A 15,404-nucleotide genomic window follows, 5' to 3' on the forward strand; every position below is an offset into this window, starting at 1 on the left:
TCGAGGACAAAAACTGATTTGAAATTTTGAAATATATGTAATATTGTATTACGACAGAGTAGTATCGAATCCATGGTCGAATCTTGCATCTCGTTTAGTTTTCTCAATCCGCGACATTTACGCTCGGTATTCTTGAAAAAAAATCGTCGGTGTAAAACGGACCTGAGGGCCGCCGCGTGCTATTTTAATGCGTTCGCGAACCCTTGGTCGACCGTCGACCGCACCATCTACGATGGCTGAAGGTTTTCGATATTTCGGTTGTGCGGTTATATTTTAATTTATTGACAAAAATGTAATGCCTCTATTTTTAATTGGCCATGTTACCTCCGCGCACGGCATGATAATCACCTGACGTCCGCGTTTATGTTGCTAACGTTTTCTATAAATAACCGCGCGTGCTTTTTTATTCAAGATCTCCACGCGATCTGACATCGAACGCGAAGATGTCTTCTAAGAGGTATCCGATTGTTTTTTACTCTGCGTTTTTTTTCTCAGCGACGCACGATCCGCTGCCGATTTGTCTCTTTAGGAATTATTTATAGCAACAACGATGAATTTTTAGCGGCGAATGATCGGTTACGAATCCGTGACAGTCGACCCGACTCTTTGTCCCTTTGTTAACCTGCAACGGAGATCATTCGAAATTATTTATCGTGTTGAATAACCCCTTTTAAGATCTTTCGTGCGCTGAATTAATCTTGCTGAACTATGAAGAGAGATTTTTCAATCTTGCACCGAAATAAAAAAGCGCACTGTCTATTTAACGAATGGATTAAATTGCTGAGAGATTTCCAAATAATTCAATTAAATCTTGTGCCAAAAATATATCTCCAAAATAAAATGAACAGAAATTCTTCGAAGACTCATAGTGGAATCCGAGATATGATGTTTAAATCTAAGAAATATATTTCTATGTTATTATTATTATTTCCTTTTCAGTGAATTAAAAAAGTTATCGGAGGAAAGTCTGACAAGACAGCCGGAAGAAGTGTTTGATATTATATGCAAATTAGGAGAAGGGTAAATTTATAATGATATTTTTGACAAAGGGTGTGATGAATCTTTCTCTGTTATTTCTAAATATATTTATCTATACAGATCTTATGGATCAGTTTATAAAGCATTGCATAAGGAGAGTGGACAGGTGCTTGCAATCAAGCAAGTACCTGTCGATACCGATTTGCAGGAGATTATTAAGGAAATATCAATTATGCAACAATGTGACTCTCCATATGTTGTTAAATATTATGGAAGTTATTTTAAGAATACAGATTTATGGGTAAATTGGTCATAATCTACTTCGAATTATTAAAATTAATGGTGAATGATTAAAAAATGTGCTAATATAACTTTAACTTTTAGATCGTGATGGAATATTGTGGAGCTGGTTCTGTTAGTGATATCATGAGGTTAAGAAAGAAAACCCTTCAGGAGGATGAGATTGCAACAATCCTAAGCGACACTCTGAAAGGATTGGAATATCTTCACTTGAGAAGAAAAATTCATAGGGACATTAAGGCTGGAAATATCCTTCTTAATAATGAAGGCCATGCAAAATTGGCTGATTTTGGTGTAGCAGGTCAATTAACGGTATGTTATAAGAGGACTTTTCATCGAGTTAAAAAAGAAATTTATAATCAAGTCAAATCTCTAATCCAAATACTTGCAGGATACTATGGCTAAACGTAATACAGTCATTGGTACGCCATTTTGGATGGCACCGGAAGTAATACAAGAAATTGGTTACGATTGCGTGGCTGATATATGGTCTCTAGGAATAACAGCCTTGGAGATGGCCGAGGGCAAGCCGCCATACGGCGACATACATCCAATGAGAGCGATATTTATGATTCCGACTAAGCCACCACCTAGTTTTAGAGAACCTGACCAATGGAGTCCAGAATTTATCGATTTTGTCAGTGGGTGCCTTGTAAAAAATCCCGAAGAAAGAGCCACGGCGACTGAGCTTTTACAGCACGAATTCATACGTAAATAAAAAAGAGATCAAAGAGAGAGGACTTACATTATGACTTCTTACTAATCGATGTGTAATTGCAGGTAATGCTAAGCAACCAAGTATTTTGAGTCAAATGATTGCCGATGCCCATGAAATACGAGAGAAGCAAAGCGCACATAGAGCTCATGTCATAAACAATGTTGCGATTAAAAGTCAGAATCAGACGGAAGATTCGGTAATTGTCTAAAATTAATTTACAAAAATAATATATATATACAAAAATAATATATGTACATACATACATATACATATATGCTCTGTTGTAAGGATGAGGATGACTGCAGTGGAACTATGAAACCATTACCAGATGATAGTAGGACTTTAGTGCCGAGTCATGATCTTCCAGACACGGGTACTTTAGTTTCGGCCATGCCGGACTTGGGTACTATGGTTATCAATAGCGACACAGATACCGAAGCTACCATGAAAAGTTAGTAACTTTTTATCAATCTTGATGATATCAAGATTTTAATCTAAAATAATAATACACGACTAATTTTAATATTTTTTTCAGGACATAATACTGGTTCTGTGGAATCTGGCAAGAAATATCGACCGTTATTCTTAGATCATTTTGATAAGAAAGAAGCACCTGAAATTGGAAAAGTAATCTTTTAACTTTATATTTATTTAAAACTATATCTAAGTGTATATAATTTAGTTAAAAATCTCAAATGATATTACCATTATAGGGTAACGGACAAATGTTGGGAGCACAAAATTCGGAAAATGCTAATAGATTGGAGCTTCAAAGTCCAACTGAATCTCAAAGATTTCAAAGTCATTTACAACTACAATTACAGAATCAGATATCTCATCCTGTGCCAGAACAGCCTCATAACAACATATCAAAATTCCAAAACGTCTTCTCAGAACGTGATTTCGAGTTTGTAAGTAGAACTTTTTTCAAATACAATATTTCTATGATATATATTATCAATAATATAAGTCTAAAAGTATTCTTTTCCGTTGTTGTTTTGTAACAATATATATAATTCGCATCTTTTCTACTACTAAATTATTTGAAGTAATGCCACTTTAGGCATTATAAAAAAAGAAAACTTGAATATATATAGAGAAACAACCATATCCTGCAGCTGAAGTTTCTCTCCTACGAGGAACTGCAGCAACGAATGGCTAGTCTGGATGCAGAAATGGAACGGGAGATCGACGAGTTAAGAAAAAGGTATCAAACAAAGAGACAGCCTATTCTCGATGCCATGGACACTAAACGGAAACGTCAACAGAATTTCTAACAGAGTTGGTTTTCTTCTCCACGCGAATAAGTGATGATAAAGGGATAGACAAAGGGTGTACAGTTGTATAAAATGGATAGATTTTATTCGCGTCGTCCTTGGTTTCATTAAAGAAAAGAACATTGTTCTCACACTCCGTGAATATTTACCTCATAAATGGACAGAAAACATGTAGTGATCGTTGAATGTTTCCTGTTTACTCACAAATCACAATGTTTCTTTTCTTTATGAACCTGGGATATCATAGCTAGTAATAGCTAATAGCCTCACGTCATCAATGTAAATTATTTTACATAATTTAGGTGAAGAAACAATCATTATACTTAATTTTTGTATTATGTTTATATCTATACTGTTAAATATATCTCCTATTCTTATAGAAATATTATAAGACTCTTATAGGGTCGTTAGAAAATAAAAAGAATGCAATAGGGTTACAAGAGAAAGGCATCAGGATTACAATCGTTTTTATCGAGAAATTTTATATTATATATGTGAAAATCGTATCGTCACATGCTAGCTAGTCATCTGCAATGCCATTTTACTCAGAATATTGCATTAAAAAGATTATTTGTGTGAAATGCATTCACAAAATGCACTTAAACGCCCAAGCATTTGAATGATTTTGAATGTGAATGTCCTATATCTAATCATGACAATTTGAAATAAGTAAAGGCTGTAAAATTTAATTTACTTTTTATTCTACTGCCATAGTTAGACTCTCTCTCTCTCTCTCTTTCTCTCTTCTTATTTGTATACTAACTCTAGTTTATGTCAATTTTCTAAAAATGATTAGATTTATTAGATTTTTGAGTTGCAAGAATCATACATGATTACATAATTCTAAAATAACAAATAGTGTTCTTCGATATGCAGTACTGTGGTAAAAATAATGCTGCATTATAATGAAATATTTCATAAAGGAACTTACTAGTATTAGTCTTCCGTATTAGAAAGTATTCTCAATATGCTTTAATTTACTTTATTGCAATATGAAAATTGTTGAAACTGAAATTTATCAAATTCCACTCTAATAATGGTATTTTAGAATTGTATAGTATAACGCCTTACAGTAATGATTTTATATGTAAAACATTAAAATTATTCACTGCATATTTTTTTATTATTAGCTGCAAAACGAATATATTTGTGCCATTAATACGTACATATGGCAAGTAACTGTAATGGAGTAATTCCTTGCTGACGTTGGGCTATTTTGCAAGTAGCGCGGAAATAGAATTATATTTAAACGCTATAGCCAGAACTGATCTTAATTTTCTTTTTTAGAAAATAATAAGACAGAATAACAACATATTTTTGATATAGAAAGTATGCACATTGTCAGCGAAATAAGGTCCGAGTTTGAAGCATATATTATCTATAATCTTGATCATGTAATACTAATGAGGTTTTAAGCAAAAGATAATTAAATTGCTCCACAAACAACATATTCTAAATCATTTTATATGCATGTATTATATATACATTAAAAATTTTTTGAATTCTGTTTTAAATAATTTAAGTGCTCGTGTATGTTCAGTCTTTTTAATGTCTGTTAAAATCATAGTTATCTTTTATTATTTCATGTTTCATATAATGCATCAGAATATGGGGATAAAGGAAATTGCATTCTTATATAAAATTATGAATTTGTAAAAATTTATACAAATACATGTCAATTTATAAATTTCATATTTTTACAATTTATGTTGTAAAATCTTTAAAATTTAAACATTTTTTTAACATATCTACTAACATTATGTACTGTGTATTTTGGAACAGATCGGACAAAAAAAAAACAGAGACTAAAGCGAAAGTGTCATAGAGGAGCATGCATTTTCTAGACGATTGTCAGTTATCTAGCCTTAATATGCAATCACTTTTCATACGGGGATTTATATTTACATATTTGATAGGACAAAATATATACATACATATACATACATGCATACATACATATATATACATATATATCTATGTATGTATTCATATATTACATTTTTATTTTCCCACTTTAAAGTATGGCTTTGTATCTCATATTTAATCATGACAGTTTTATGATTTTACATTCATATATTGTGTATTGTACAATCTATTTACAGTGTTTGGCTGAAATATAGAGACTGAAGGCAGAAGTATGTTTCTCGAGTGAATGATTTAGCAAAACAAAATATAATCTGATAGATAATAGAAGGTAACTCACCACATATAAAATGATTGCTATTTAACACATTAAAGATATATTATTAAGATATATTATTAATAGTTTTGTTTAAGGTAATTAATGAAAACAAGTATTAACATACTGCTTTTTAAGTAATCTTGTTTAATAACAATAATAAACCACAATATAAAAATTACATATATATATATACACACATTTGATCTCTCAGAATTTGATTTAGTATTTATCGTTTATATATACATATATATATATTCTTTCATTAAGTACTTTGTACCCAATATTATGCTTGTAATTCAAGCACAGTTTTGACTCAAGTTAATTTTCAACTTGCATTAGAATGATTATTATTGTAATTGGACGGTATATAAAAGTATAATGGATATTTTATGTAAAGTTATCAATAAATATAAATGCATTTTAATCATATATTGATACAGAAGACACTAAATATGCATAGTTCAACAATTAATTAGTCTTAATAGTCACTTCTCGTTAATTTTAAATTGGAAACTTACTGATTTGTAGGTATTACAAAATATATCTTTGAAAAGGTTACTTAGATAAGGCATACCCTGTTATTTTTCTTATCATTGGGCTTATATCTCAATCTCCATAAAAAATTATTTGACTTATAAATCTTCATCTCCTATCATTCGAAAAACATTATTTTCCACAATATCAAAGTCATTAGTTGTTGGGCATGTTGTATGAGTCTTATCAACAGCTGACTCATTCGATTTTTTCGACGTCACAGCCGACCATTTACTAGCGAGTTTTTTTATAATTGGTCCTGATTTAGGTGAATGATTATTATTGGCACATTCTCGCAAAGGCGATCCCATACTGATACGACTTTGGCCGTCCCTCATAATATATGTCCAAGATTTTCCAGATTCTACCTGTAAATATCATATATATTTTAAAATTAAAAAAATCGATTAAGCATTTATTATAAGTTGAAATGATTTATATAACAACCTGAATTCTGCTGCCCACTACACATTTTTGTAACAACTCATCGATCATAGCTTGCAGACAAACGGACATTAAAATCGCTTGCTCAGAAACAATAGTAATCCATTGCAATTTGTTCCTAGCAATTAGATATTCGAAGGATAATTCCAGACTGCACTCGTAATTATCTTCAGGATGGTCCGTTCCCTAAATGCATTCATTGATAATTCATAATTTAACGAATCAACGAGTTTTTTCATTAAAGTATTCATAGTACACTTACATTTTGTATAGTGGTAATACGCCAGCATCGCATTCGCGAAACCTTAAATACAATTTCATGCTCTTCGGATGATAAAATGCGTAAATTTAATTCATTTCCACCTATAGCAAGTAATACTCTTGAACCATGTTGAGGATAATCACAATAGCATGGTGCAAATTGTATGTAGCCATAATATTTTAAATAACGAGCTACATTCAAGTACTGAAATAATAAAGATATACAATAAATCTCTTAAAAGTGTTATTAGTTTTTTTATAATAAACATACTTCTATTTTGTTTCCGGATTTTTGCAAGTTTTCCAAATGATATTGTGTGTCCTTATTAGTCAGTATCCATCTACTGCAAATTTCCGCAGCTGTTTGAACATATAATAAATTCAGAGTAACTGGATCGTTCAATAACTCAAGGTCATATGTTGTATCCCAATAACTTTTTCTGAGAACAATTTTTGCACCCATAGAACTCATATATTTGTACGTTATAAAAGGTGACTCAAAATCTTGTAATTTCCGCAATACTGAGGACACAATACATATTTTAATATAAACAAGAAAAAAGAAAAATATATATAAAAATAAAAATATATACAAATATATATAAAAAAAGAAAAATATATATTTATGTGTATCAATAGAATATTATAAAGACATACACTCACTTTTTATATTACTAGATAATTCATCTTGTATAATAACAAATAGGGCAAAATAGGAGTGATATTTTTCTATTAACTTTATATGTTTATACACTTTCTGTAAAGAACAAAAAATCATATGTGGAAATATTTTCATAATTATGTCATGTATGTAAAAAATATATAAATTACATAATTACTAAAATATACCTTTAAAATTCCACCAGAATATTCTCCTGTAGAAACATTTAATGAAATTTTTGATCCATTCATGAGAAATATATCTAAAGTTTCAGTTTCAGACAAGTCACCTACAGTTTCTTGTTGAGCATTTAATAAAAATCCATTTAATATCTCAGAATTGTTTATGGCTACGTTTTGACCAATTGACTGAATATATTTTTCCAAAGCTAACCGTCGCTCCTCTTGCTGATTAGGTGTCAAAGGAAAAAACTTTTTTGGAGGAAATATAGGCAATGACATGTCAAGATCTTTAGAGAGTTGTACATGCAAATTGTACAGCTGTTTATATCTCACAGTACAGTGAAATAAACCATTGATATGAATATTGTATCCCTACAGTTTGAGATATTGAATATTATATACAATTAGTCAAGTATAATGTACAATAAAATATTTAATAGATAATTACAATATATGTATTCCCAGCTCCATCAGTAAATTCTTGAGTATCAGGTATAGAAAAATGCATCTTGAAATAACAGTTCAGCAAAAAATAACAAATACCATGAAGAAATCACATTACCTATAGCTAAAGTTTATTAACTTTGAGATATCTTCATTGGTACAGCAGCATCTGTGAAGAAAGAGAAAGCATTAAGCAAAAAAGAGCGCCGAGAATCTTGCTGGAATAAAGTCCTTCTATATAAGTTCCTAAATTGTGAGTTACATCATTCGCTACAGAAGAACGTTCCCGAACAGCATCCGATTCAATCGTATCCAAATGTATGTCATTCCCTAAAAAGGATGGACTCGAGACACGGATCACGACTCTCTCCTCTCTCTCTCTCTCTCTCTCTCTCGGAAGATCATAGAAAGCGATAGCTTAATAATCACAAAATCACTGTAGGAATCGCGGATTTCTCCAATATTTGTTACGTCGCTCCAAGATCTACTCACATATCGCTGTGAGACTCGTCGTTTGTGGGACCGCATACGTGACAGGGAACCTAATCGACCACACACGCCCACTCGCGCATTATGTTTCACGCGATTATTATTACTGACACGCATTTGAATCCCACGACGGATCGCGGCTGCTGCACCGCGAGCGAGATTCACGTCACAGTTATCCACATGACTGTCGCGAATAGGATTCGCGTGCCATACGAAGGGGTAGACCAATCACGCATCCAACGTGACAAACACGACCACGTGACGGCACGCGCAGATGACAGTTCGCGCGCGCAACTGTGTTCGCGCAGGTGCACGGTGATTGGATGGCTCGTGCTGTGGAAATACTGATTGGCCAATCAGGAAAAAAGACGGAGATTTTTTCGAAATATTTGTAATGCCAAGTCGATCATCTTGTATTATTTACTTCGATGCACACTCGGTAACTCGATATGCCGCTATGCGCAAATTCGATTTCAGTTGAATCAGTTTCCCGCCTTCGGTCGTTAAATTGTGTCGTGTGGATTAATCTCGATTTAAGTAATAATGTATCGAAACAAGTCGGTGAAGGGATTTATATCCCCTTTAATTGTTCAATCGCGAATGAACATCGAAGAAGATAATGTAAACACGAACCAAGAGGCACCAAATGATTCTATGAGAAAACCTTTTAGAAGCAACGCACAACTTTTAAGCATTTTCGAAAAGGCAAGTCCAGAGAACGAGGTCACTTGTGATAATATTGAAGTGAAAAATAATGTATCAAAGAAACAAGATGTCAATTCATCCGTCTACGAGAAGAATACTTCAATTAATGATTTGCCGCAAACAGAATCGAAAATGTAAATATATTAAAATAGATATTAAACCACTAATTTTAAAATCTGCCTCTTGTATAAATAAATATTAATATCTCTTGCAGCATTTTTAATGTGATGTACGGTAGAGTAACTTCGAAAAAACATAAAACATGGGACGGCGATGGTTTCTTAGAAATAACTGGAAAAAGCGCAATTCTTAAGGTAATTAATATATCAGTTGCAAATTTTGTAATTTAGAGATTTTAATACTTTTTATAATAGAAAATATTTTATAAAAGGATATGGATGGCAAAGTTATAGGAAAAAAGACAATCAATCCAAGTGATACAGTAGAAGGTTCTAGATTAAATATTGGAAATAAACAGATTGAGGTAAGAGTTTGTTATTAAATACTTATATTTATAAAATTTATAAAAAATTTAACAAAACATTTCAGATTAAAGATCAAGTGTCACAAAAGTCATCTATACCAGAAGAGCATTCCAAAGAAAGAATAGAGGAACCACCACAAAAGAAGTTTAAAGCATCTACTGGATATATATCAATTTTGCCAAAAAAAGATGCTGAGGCTCCAGTTTATAGAGAGGAAACATCTACTACAAATTCATCCCCAACAAAGATATCAAAAATGTAAGTTTTTTTTGGAAAATAAATATTAAAATTACTTAATTTTTAATTATTGTACATACCACTAAATAGATATTGTTATAGCATCTTCAATGTGATGTATGGTCAAATAACTTCAAAGAAAAACAAAACATGGGATGGTGACGGTTTGTTGGAAATAATTGGAGAAAGTGCAATTCTTAAGGTACTTAATATATTAATTATAAATTTTTAACTTGGAGATTGTTTTTAATATTTTTTATATAATAGGATTTTGATGGGAAAGTTATGGGAAAAAAAACAATCAATCCGAATAGTGCAGTAGAAGGTTCTAGATTAATTATTGGAAATAAACAAATTGAGGTAAGAGTCGGTATCAATGCTCATTTATGTAATGTTATATGCAAAAATCTGATTAAATTTTAGATTATAGATAAAGTGTCACAAGAGGAGCATGTTGAGGAAACTGTAGAAAAAGTGATGCAAGAAAAAATTGAAGCATCAACAAATGCATTTACAAAAGGTGCTACATATTTATAAAAGAGTGACTTAAATCATTATAAAGATTATTAATATTTATTGATATATTTATATTAAAGGACTAGTAATGAATTGCGAACCCTTAGTGATGCCATGTATGAATACTTCTGCATGTATAAGCCATGAGGAGCAAAAAGTCTCGGTGGATTTCTGCTTAACAGCAAAACTTAGAGAACATCAGCGTTATGGAATTGTATTTCTTTATGAATGCTTAATGGGGCTAAAAGTGCCAGATTATTTTGGTGCAATTTTGGCAGATGAGATGGGCCTTGGCAAAACCTTACAATGTATTACATTAATTTGGACAATGTTGAAGAAAGGTCCATATGGCAAACCAATTGTAAGACGGGTATTGATAATAACACCTCGCAGCTTATGCAATAATTGGGACAAGGAATTCAGGAAATGGTTAGGCTGTCACAGAATATCTCCATATGTTGTAGATGGAAAAAATAGACCTAAGGATTTTATCAAGCATCCAAGAAATTCAGTATTGATTATTAGTTATGAAATGCTTGTTAAATCTCATGTAGAAATTAATGAGATTACCTTTGACTTACTTGTGTGCGATGAAGGCCACAGGCTGAAAAATAGCAACATAAAAGCAGCAAAAGTAATCATCATTTCATTTACATATTTATATACAAGTATAAATACATGTAGATTTATGCATTATTGTGTGCATATTTTTTAGCTTTTACACGAGATCAATTGTAAAAAACGGATTATGTTAACCGGTACTCCTATACAAAATGATTTGAAAGAATTTTATACATTGGTTGATTTTGTTAATCCTGGCATTCTTGGTTCTCCTCTTGAATATAAGAATTATTATGAAGATCCTATTGTCGCATCTCAATGCCCTAATGCTGATGAGAATGTCCTGAGTTTGGGATCTGAAAGAGCTACGGAATTACATGAACGCACCAAATCTTTCATTTTGAGACGTACACAAAACACAATAAATAAATATCTGCCATGTAAATACGAAATAGTTCTATTTTGCTCTTTAACCAGTGAACAGATGGATTTGTATTCTCTTGTTACTGATGCTTGGTTTAACAAAACTTGTCTACAAGATAAAAATCATACTCATTTGTCTATTATTATTGCTCTTAAAAAAATTTGTAATCATCCAAACTTGTTTATAAATGATAATGAAAATACGCTACGCGAAACTTTGTCAAAGGCAATATGTACAATACAGTTGAAACAGGACAAAAATTTTATAAAATATTGTGGAAAGATCACAATTGTACAAGTATTGATGAGAAATTTGAAAAAAACCGACGAGAAATTGGTATTAGTTTCCTATTATACACAGACACTTGATCTTTTTGAAACTATATGCAATATAGAGGGATTAAAATTCTTAAGATTGGATGGCACTATTTCAAGCTCTACACGATCGAAAATAATCGAACAATTTAATACGCGATCAGATAATAGCAGTAAGTACAAAAATAATATATCTTCTTAATAATAATTGAGTAGGTATTACATCAAAATAATATTTGCAGAAATTCTTTTGCTAAGTGCCAAGGCGGGTGGTGTCGGTTTGAATTTACCTGGAGCATCTAGACTTGTATTATTTGATTCTGATTGGAATCCCGCGTCTGATGTGCAAGCTATGGCAAGGATTTGGAGAGATGGGCAAAAAAAGAATGTTTATATTTATAGGTTTGTATAAACATGAATGTTGTAATACTAATATATATAACAATATATTATTTAATAAAAATTTGTAATCTAATCCTAATCAAAAATTTGTAGATTATTGACAACAGGTACAATAGAAGAAAAGATATATCAAAGACAAATTAGCAAAGCTAGTCTGAGTGAGTCTGTGGTGGATCTAAATCATTTGGGGTCTTTAAAATTATCAACTGCAGAATTAAAGGTATTTTTTGAAAAAAAGAATAACGAAAAAAAAGCTTTGATAATTATACAAAAGTTATACATTATTCGAAATATTTTTACTTTTTTAGGACCTATTTACACTGACAACTGATACAATTTCATTAACACATGATTTATTGAATTGTTCTTGTACTGATCAAGATAATGGACATATAACGTCTTCCGAAGAATCAAACGATAACGAGATGAAGGATTGTCAGTCTATATCGGATGATAAACCAGGTCGACAAAATTTAACTATAAATCAGCTTCGAGATTGGCAACATTATAAACAACCAATTCCACTTGACATTATGCAGGTAATAAACTGTTTAAATTATTACAAATAACTAAGAAATAAGTTAGTGTTTCTAAAGTTTTAAAAGTTAGTGTTCATATGTATATAAATTACAGGACATGATGTTAACAGAAGCAAGTGATTATATAACATTTATATTTAAAAATTCTACACAAACTAGTTAGGAATTAAGAAATTATATTGTTATTATTAAATCATATTGAATAACAAATTATAATTGTAATTATATAATTATAATTGTTATATTATCTCATTTTAATTGCTATTTTAAAACTTACTTTTTCGTGATAAGAAATTTACAATTCTTTCAATTAGATCAGGAGACTCAAATCGTTTTTTCAATTCTTTTATTTCTTCTGCATTAACTTTTAATAAAATCTCTCTATTCCATTTGCTCATCAATCGCTTTGTTGCCAATATTGACTGAAATAAATATGTACTTAATTAGTTTTTTTTCATTATTAAGGCTTTGCAGTATATATCATTTTGCAAGAAATATTATAAGTAAAAATAATACCTCTGAAGAAAGCTTAGATATTTTATTCAAATCATCCCATACTTCTTCAAGAGAATCATGATTATATACTTTGCTAACTAATCCATACTTTTTAGCTTCTTTAGCATTCATTTTATAGCCCAGATACAACATATCTCCAGCCTAAATATATTTACATATATAATATTGAAATATTATTCTTTCTCTTTTTACTATTTTTATGAAAAGAAAAACTGCAGAGTCTTCATAATAATTTGCAATGAAATATATCATACTTTGGAATGTCCAAATAATTTAGGGAATGTATATGTAGAACATCCTTCAGCGACAAGACCCAAAGAACTAAACGGTGTATGAAAATATGCCTACAATTTATATAATATATATTTAGCAGTTATATATTATTTATTATTTAAAAGATTGCTTTGATATATTATGTAAAATGTTATTTTTAAGTACCTTATCTGAAGCATATACTAAATCAAAGAGCCCTAATATTGTGGATGCTATTCCTATTGCTGGTCCATTTACAACAGCTATCAAAAGTTTCGGATACATGATTACTGCATCAATAAAATCCCTGCAAGATATATTTATATAAACTTATTTTCTATATATTTATAGAAATATGCATTATATATAAATTTTCATATAATACTGGTCTTACTTAACAGTCGAATTTGCATTTTCAATAATAGTAGGAGTTACGTCCATCATAGTGCTCATGTCGTTGCCACTACTAAAGAAATCTCCGTTTGCTGTCAATGCAAATATTAATACTTTATTGTTGTTGGCAGATTCGTTTAAAAGTATTGTTAATTCCTTATACATCTATGGATAAGAAATAAATATGCAATTATTTACATTATTTGTACTTTATTGTATGAAATTTAGGAATTATTATATATTTGCGTTTACCGGGATCGAAATTGCATTCTTTTTGGCAGGTTTATTGAGTACCACTTTTTGTATTCCATTATTTAGAGTGGTCAAGATAAAGGAATCTGTATGCGCCATAATTAACAGAAGAGTCTATTTAAAGTAATATTAAAAATCTGCAGTTTATCAAAAATTTATAACCTCTTGTTTTTATTCAATCACTACCAGTTTTCTTCTGTTAAAAATGTAGGAGAAAATATAATATGCCGCTTGATATATTCTATAGATTGATCACTATAGAAAGATGTCAGTCCGAAGGCTGTTTTGAATAGGCTGAAAAGTTGCTGACATCATTGATTTTATCAGCTGTGAATACTTGACATTTTTTTCTAGTCTTACACGAAACTATACATGTCTACACAACTACGTCTACATGTCATAAGGATTTTATTATCTTCTCAGAGAAATAACTTTTTACAATTTGTAATTATTTTATTTATGTAGATGAAACGTTACACAACTTACAAACTAATGCCCTATTTGTCGCTAGCTATAAAGTATATTCCTAAAGAAAGCTCGTGAAAAATATTCGGAGCTTATTGTTCTTTATTTATTTATTATTTGTCTACTGGATAGTGTGTGTTAGTACCAATAATAAAATCAGCCAAAAGTATTATATAATTTTATATACATTAGCGTATAATTTTGTGTAATCTATTAATATCATATTTACTAAGAATATATATCACAAGATTTCCTAGACATAAATTAGTTTAAAATCGGTCTATTTTTTGAAAAACTTTTGATAATTACTTCATTGTGATCAAAAATACACATATTGAAAGAATTTATTTCTGAAACTGCAAATTTTTGCAAATATTACTCAATTATTTCATTTGTACACTTTTTTTTTTTTTAAAGAATTTGTTAATTCGCCCTATAGTTTAGGAAATCCTGATCTATATATATTGGGTATAAATGGTAATTAGTAGATTTTGACAATATAATGTGTAATCACAGACTACACATTTATGTCACTATCTTCTACGCAATACAAACTACAAAAATTATTCAACATTTCACCTTTAAATCGCACGCGAAATAGAAATTTAAATGCACAAGTTCACAGCTGCCTCAAATACGAATTATTTAAGTGCTTCTTGGACGTGTTTTGTTTGTATTTAAACAAGATTCATCTGAACATAATATAGGCGCGAAAAGATGGAAGTTTCGTCGACAAAAGAGCTAATGCAGAAAGCTCTTTGCCTTTCTATTCTAACTTAATATTATCTTAAATCTAACACAAAATTACGTGTAAATTTATTCCTATTGTCGCAGAATAAATTCTAAGAATGAATAAAACATTAACACCACTTT

The 15,404-nt window shown here is 30.5% G+C and overlaps 3 protein-coding genes across 6 annotated transcripts; 2 read left to right on the forward strand and 1 right to left on the reverse strand.

Moving 5' to 3' along the window:
* Window positions 1-182: 182 nt before the first annotated feature.
* On the forward strand, window positions 183-5,411 carry Hpo (serine/threonine-protein kinase hippo). 3 transcript variants are annotated; one of them, XM_083106843.1, is made up of 10 exons: window positions 183-457; window positions 940-1,020; window positions 1,099-1,279; window positions 1,363-1,590; window positions 1,670-1,988; window positions 2,059-2,192; window positions 2,285-2,447; window positions 2,532-2,623; window positions 2,710-2,907; window positions 3,060-3,083. In XM_083106843.1, the coding sequence occupies exons 1-10, from the start codon at window positions 444-446 to the stop codon at window positions 3,066-3,068; spliced, it is 1,419 nt and encodes a 472-aa protein (XP_082962969.1). In that variant the 5' UTR covers window positions 183-443; the 3' UTR covers window positions 3,069-3,083. The 3 variants fall into 3 exon arrangements, with proteins under 3 accessions (XP_082962969.1, XP_082962967.1, XP_082962968.1); XM_083106841.1 differs by lacking the exon at window positions 3,060-3,083 and adding an exon at window positions 3,094-5,411 and having other exon boundaries at window positions 184-457; XM_083106842.1 differs by lacking the exon at window positions 3,060-3,083 and adding an exon at window positions 3,115-5,411 and having other exon boundaries at window positions 185-457.
* A 165-nt stretch (window positions 5,412-5,576) lies between these two features.
* Window positions 5,577-8,690, reverse strand: Snx17 (sorting nexin 17). Of its 2 annotated transcripts, XM_083106844.1 has the most exons (9): window positions 8,474-8,690; window positions 8,244-8,398; window positions 7,986-8,150; window positions 7,544-7,909; window positions 7,358-7,451; window positions 6,966-7,216; window positions 6,696-6,899; window positions 6,437-6,619; window positions 5,577-6,357 (listed from the first exon to the last, which is right to left on the reverse strand). In XM_083106844.1, exons 3-9 carry the CDS (start codon window positions 8,043-8,045, stop codon window positions 6,088-6,090), a joined length of 1,428 nt encoding a protein of 475 aa, XP_082962970.1. In that variant the 5' UTR covers window positions 8,046-8,150; window positions 8,244-8,398; window positions 8,474-8,690; the 3' UTR covers window positions 5,577-6,087. The 2 variants fall into 2 exon arrangements, with proteins under 2 accessions (XP_082962970.1, XP_082962971.1); XM_083106845.1 differs by having other exon boundaries at window positions 6,966-7,054; window positions 8,244-8,689.
* Window positions 8,691-8,900: 210 nt separating this feature from the next.
* On the forward strand, window positions 8,901-14,443 carry LOC145976003 (DNA repair and recombination protein RAD54B). Its single transcript, XM_083106818.1, has 13 exons — window positions 8,901-9,309; window positions 9,390-9,489; window positions 9,567-9,659; window positions 9,725-9,918; window positions 10,000-10,099; window positions 10,165-10,257; window positions 10,321-10,417; window positions 10,494-11,047; window positions 11,129-11,885; window positions 11,955-12,114; window positions 12,208-12,334; window positions 12,423-12,653; window positions 12,748-14,443. The coding sequence occupies exons 1-13, from the start codon at window positions 9,014-9,016 to the stop codon at window positions 12,814-12,816; spliced, it is 2,871 nt and encodes a 956-aa protein (XP_082962944.1). The 5' UTR covers window positions 8,901-9,013; the 3' UTR covers window positions 12,817-14,443.
* The last annotated feature ends 961 nt before the right edge of the window (window positions 14,444-15,404 follow it).

The sequence above is a fragment of the Camponotus vicinus genome, unplaced genomic scaffold (genome assembly GCF_025532165.1).
Source record: "Camponotus vicinus isolate PSW18456_S1 unplaced genomic scaffold, iyCamVici1.0 SCAF_8, whole genome shotgun sequence".
NCBI lineage: Eukaryota > Metazoa > Arthropoda > Insecta > Hymenoptera > Formicidae > Camponotus > Camponotus vicinus.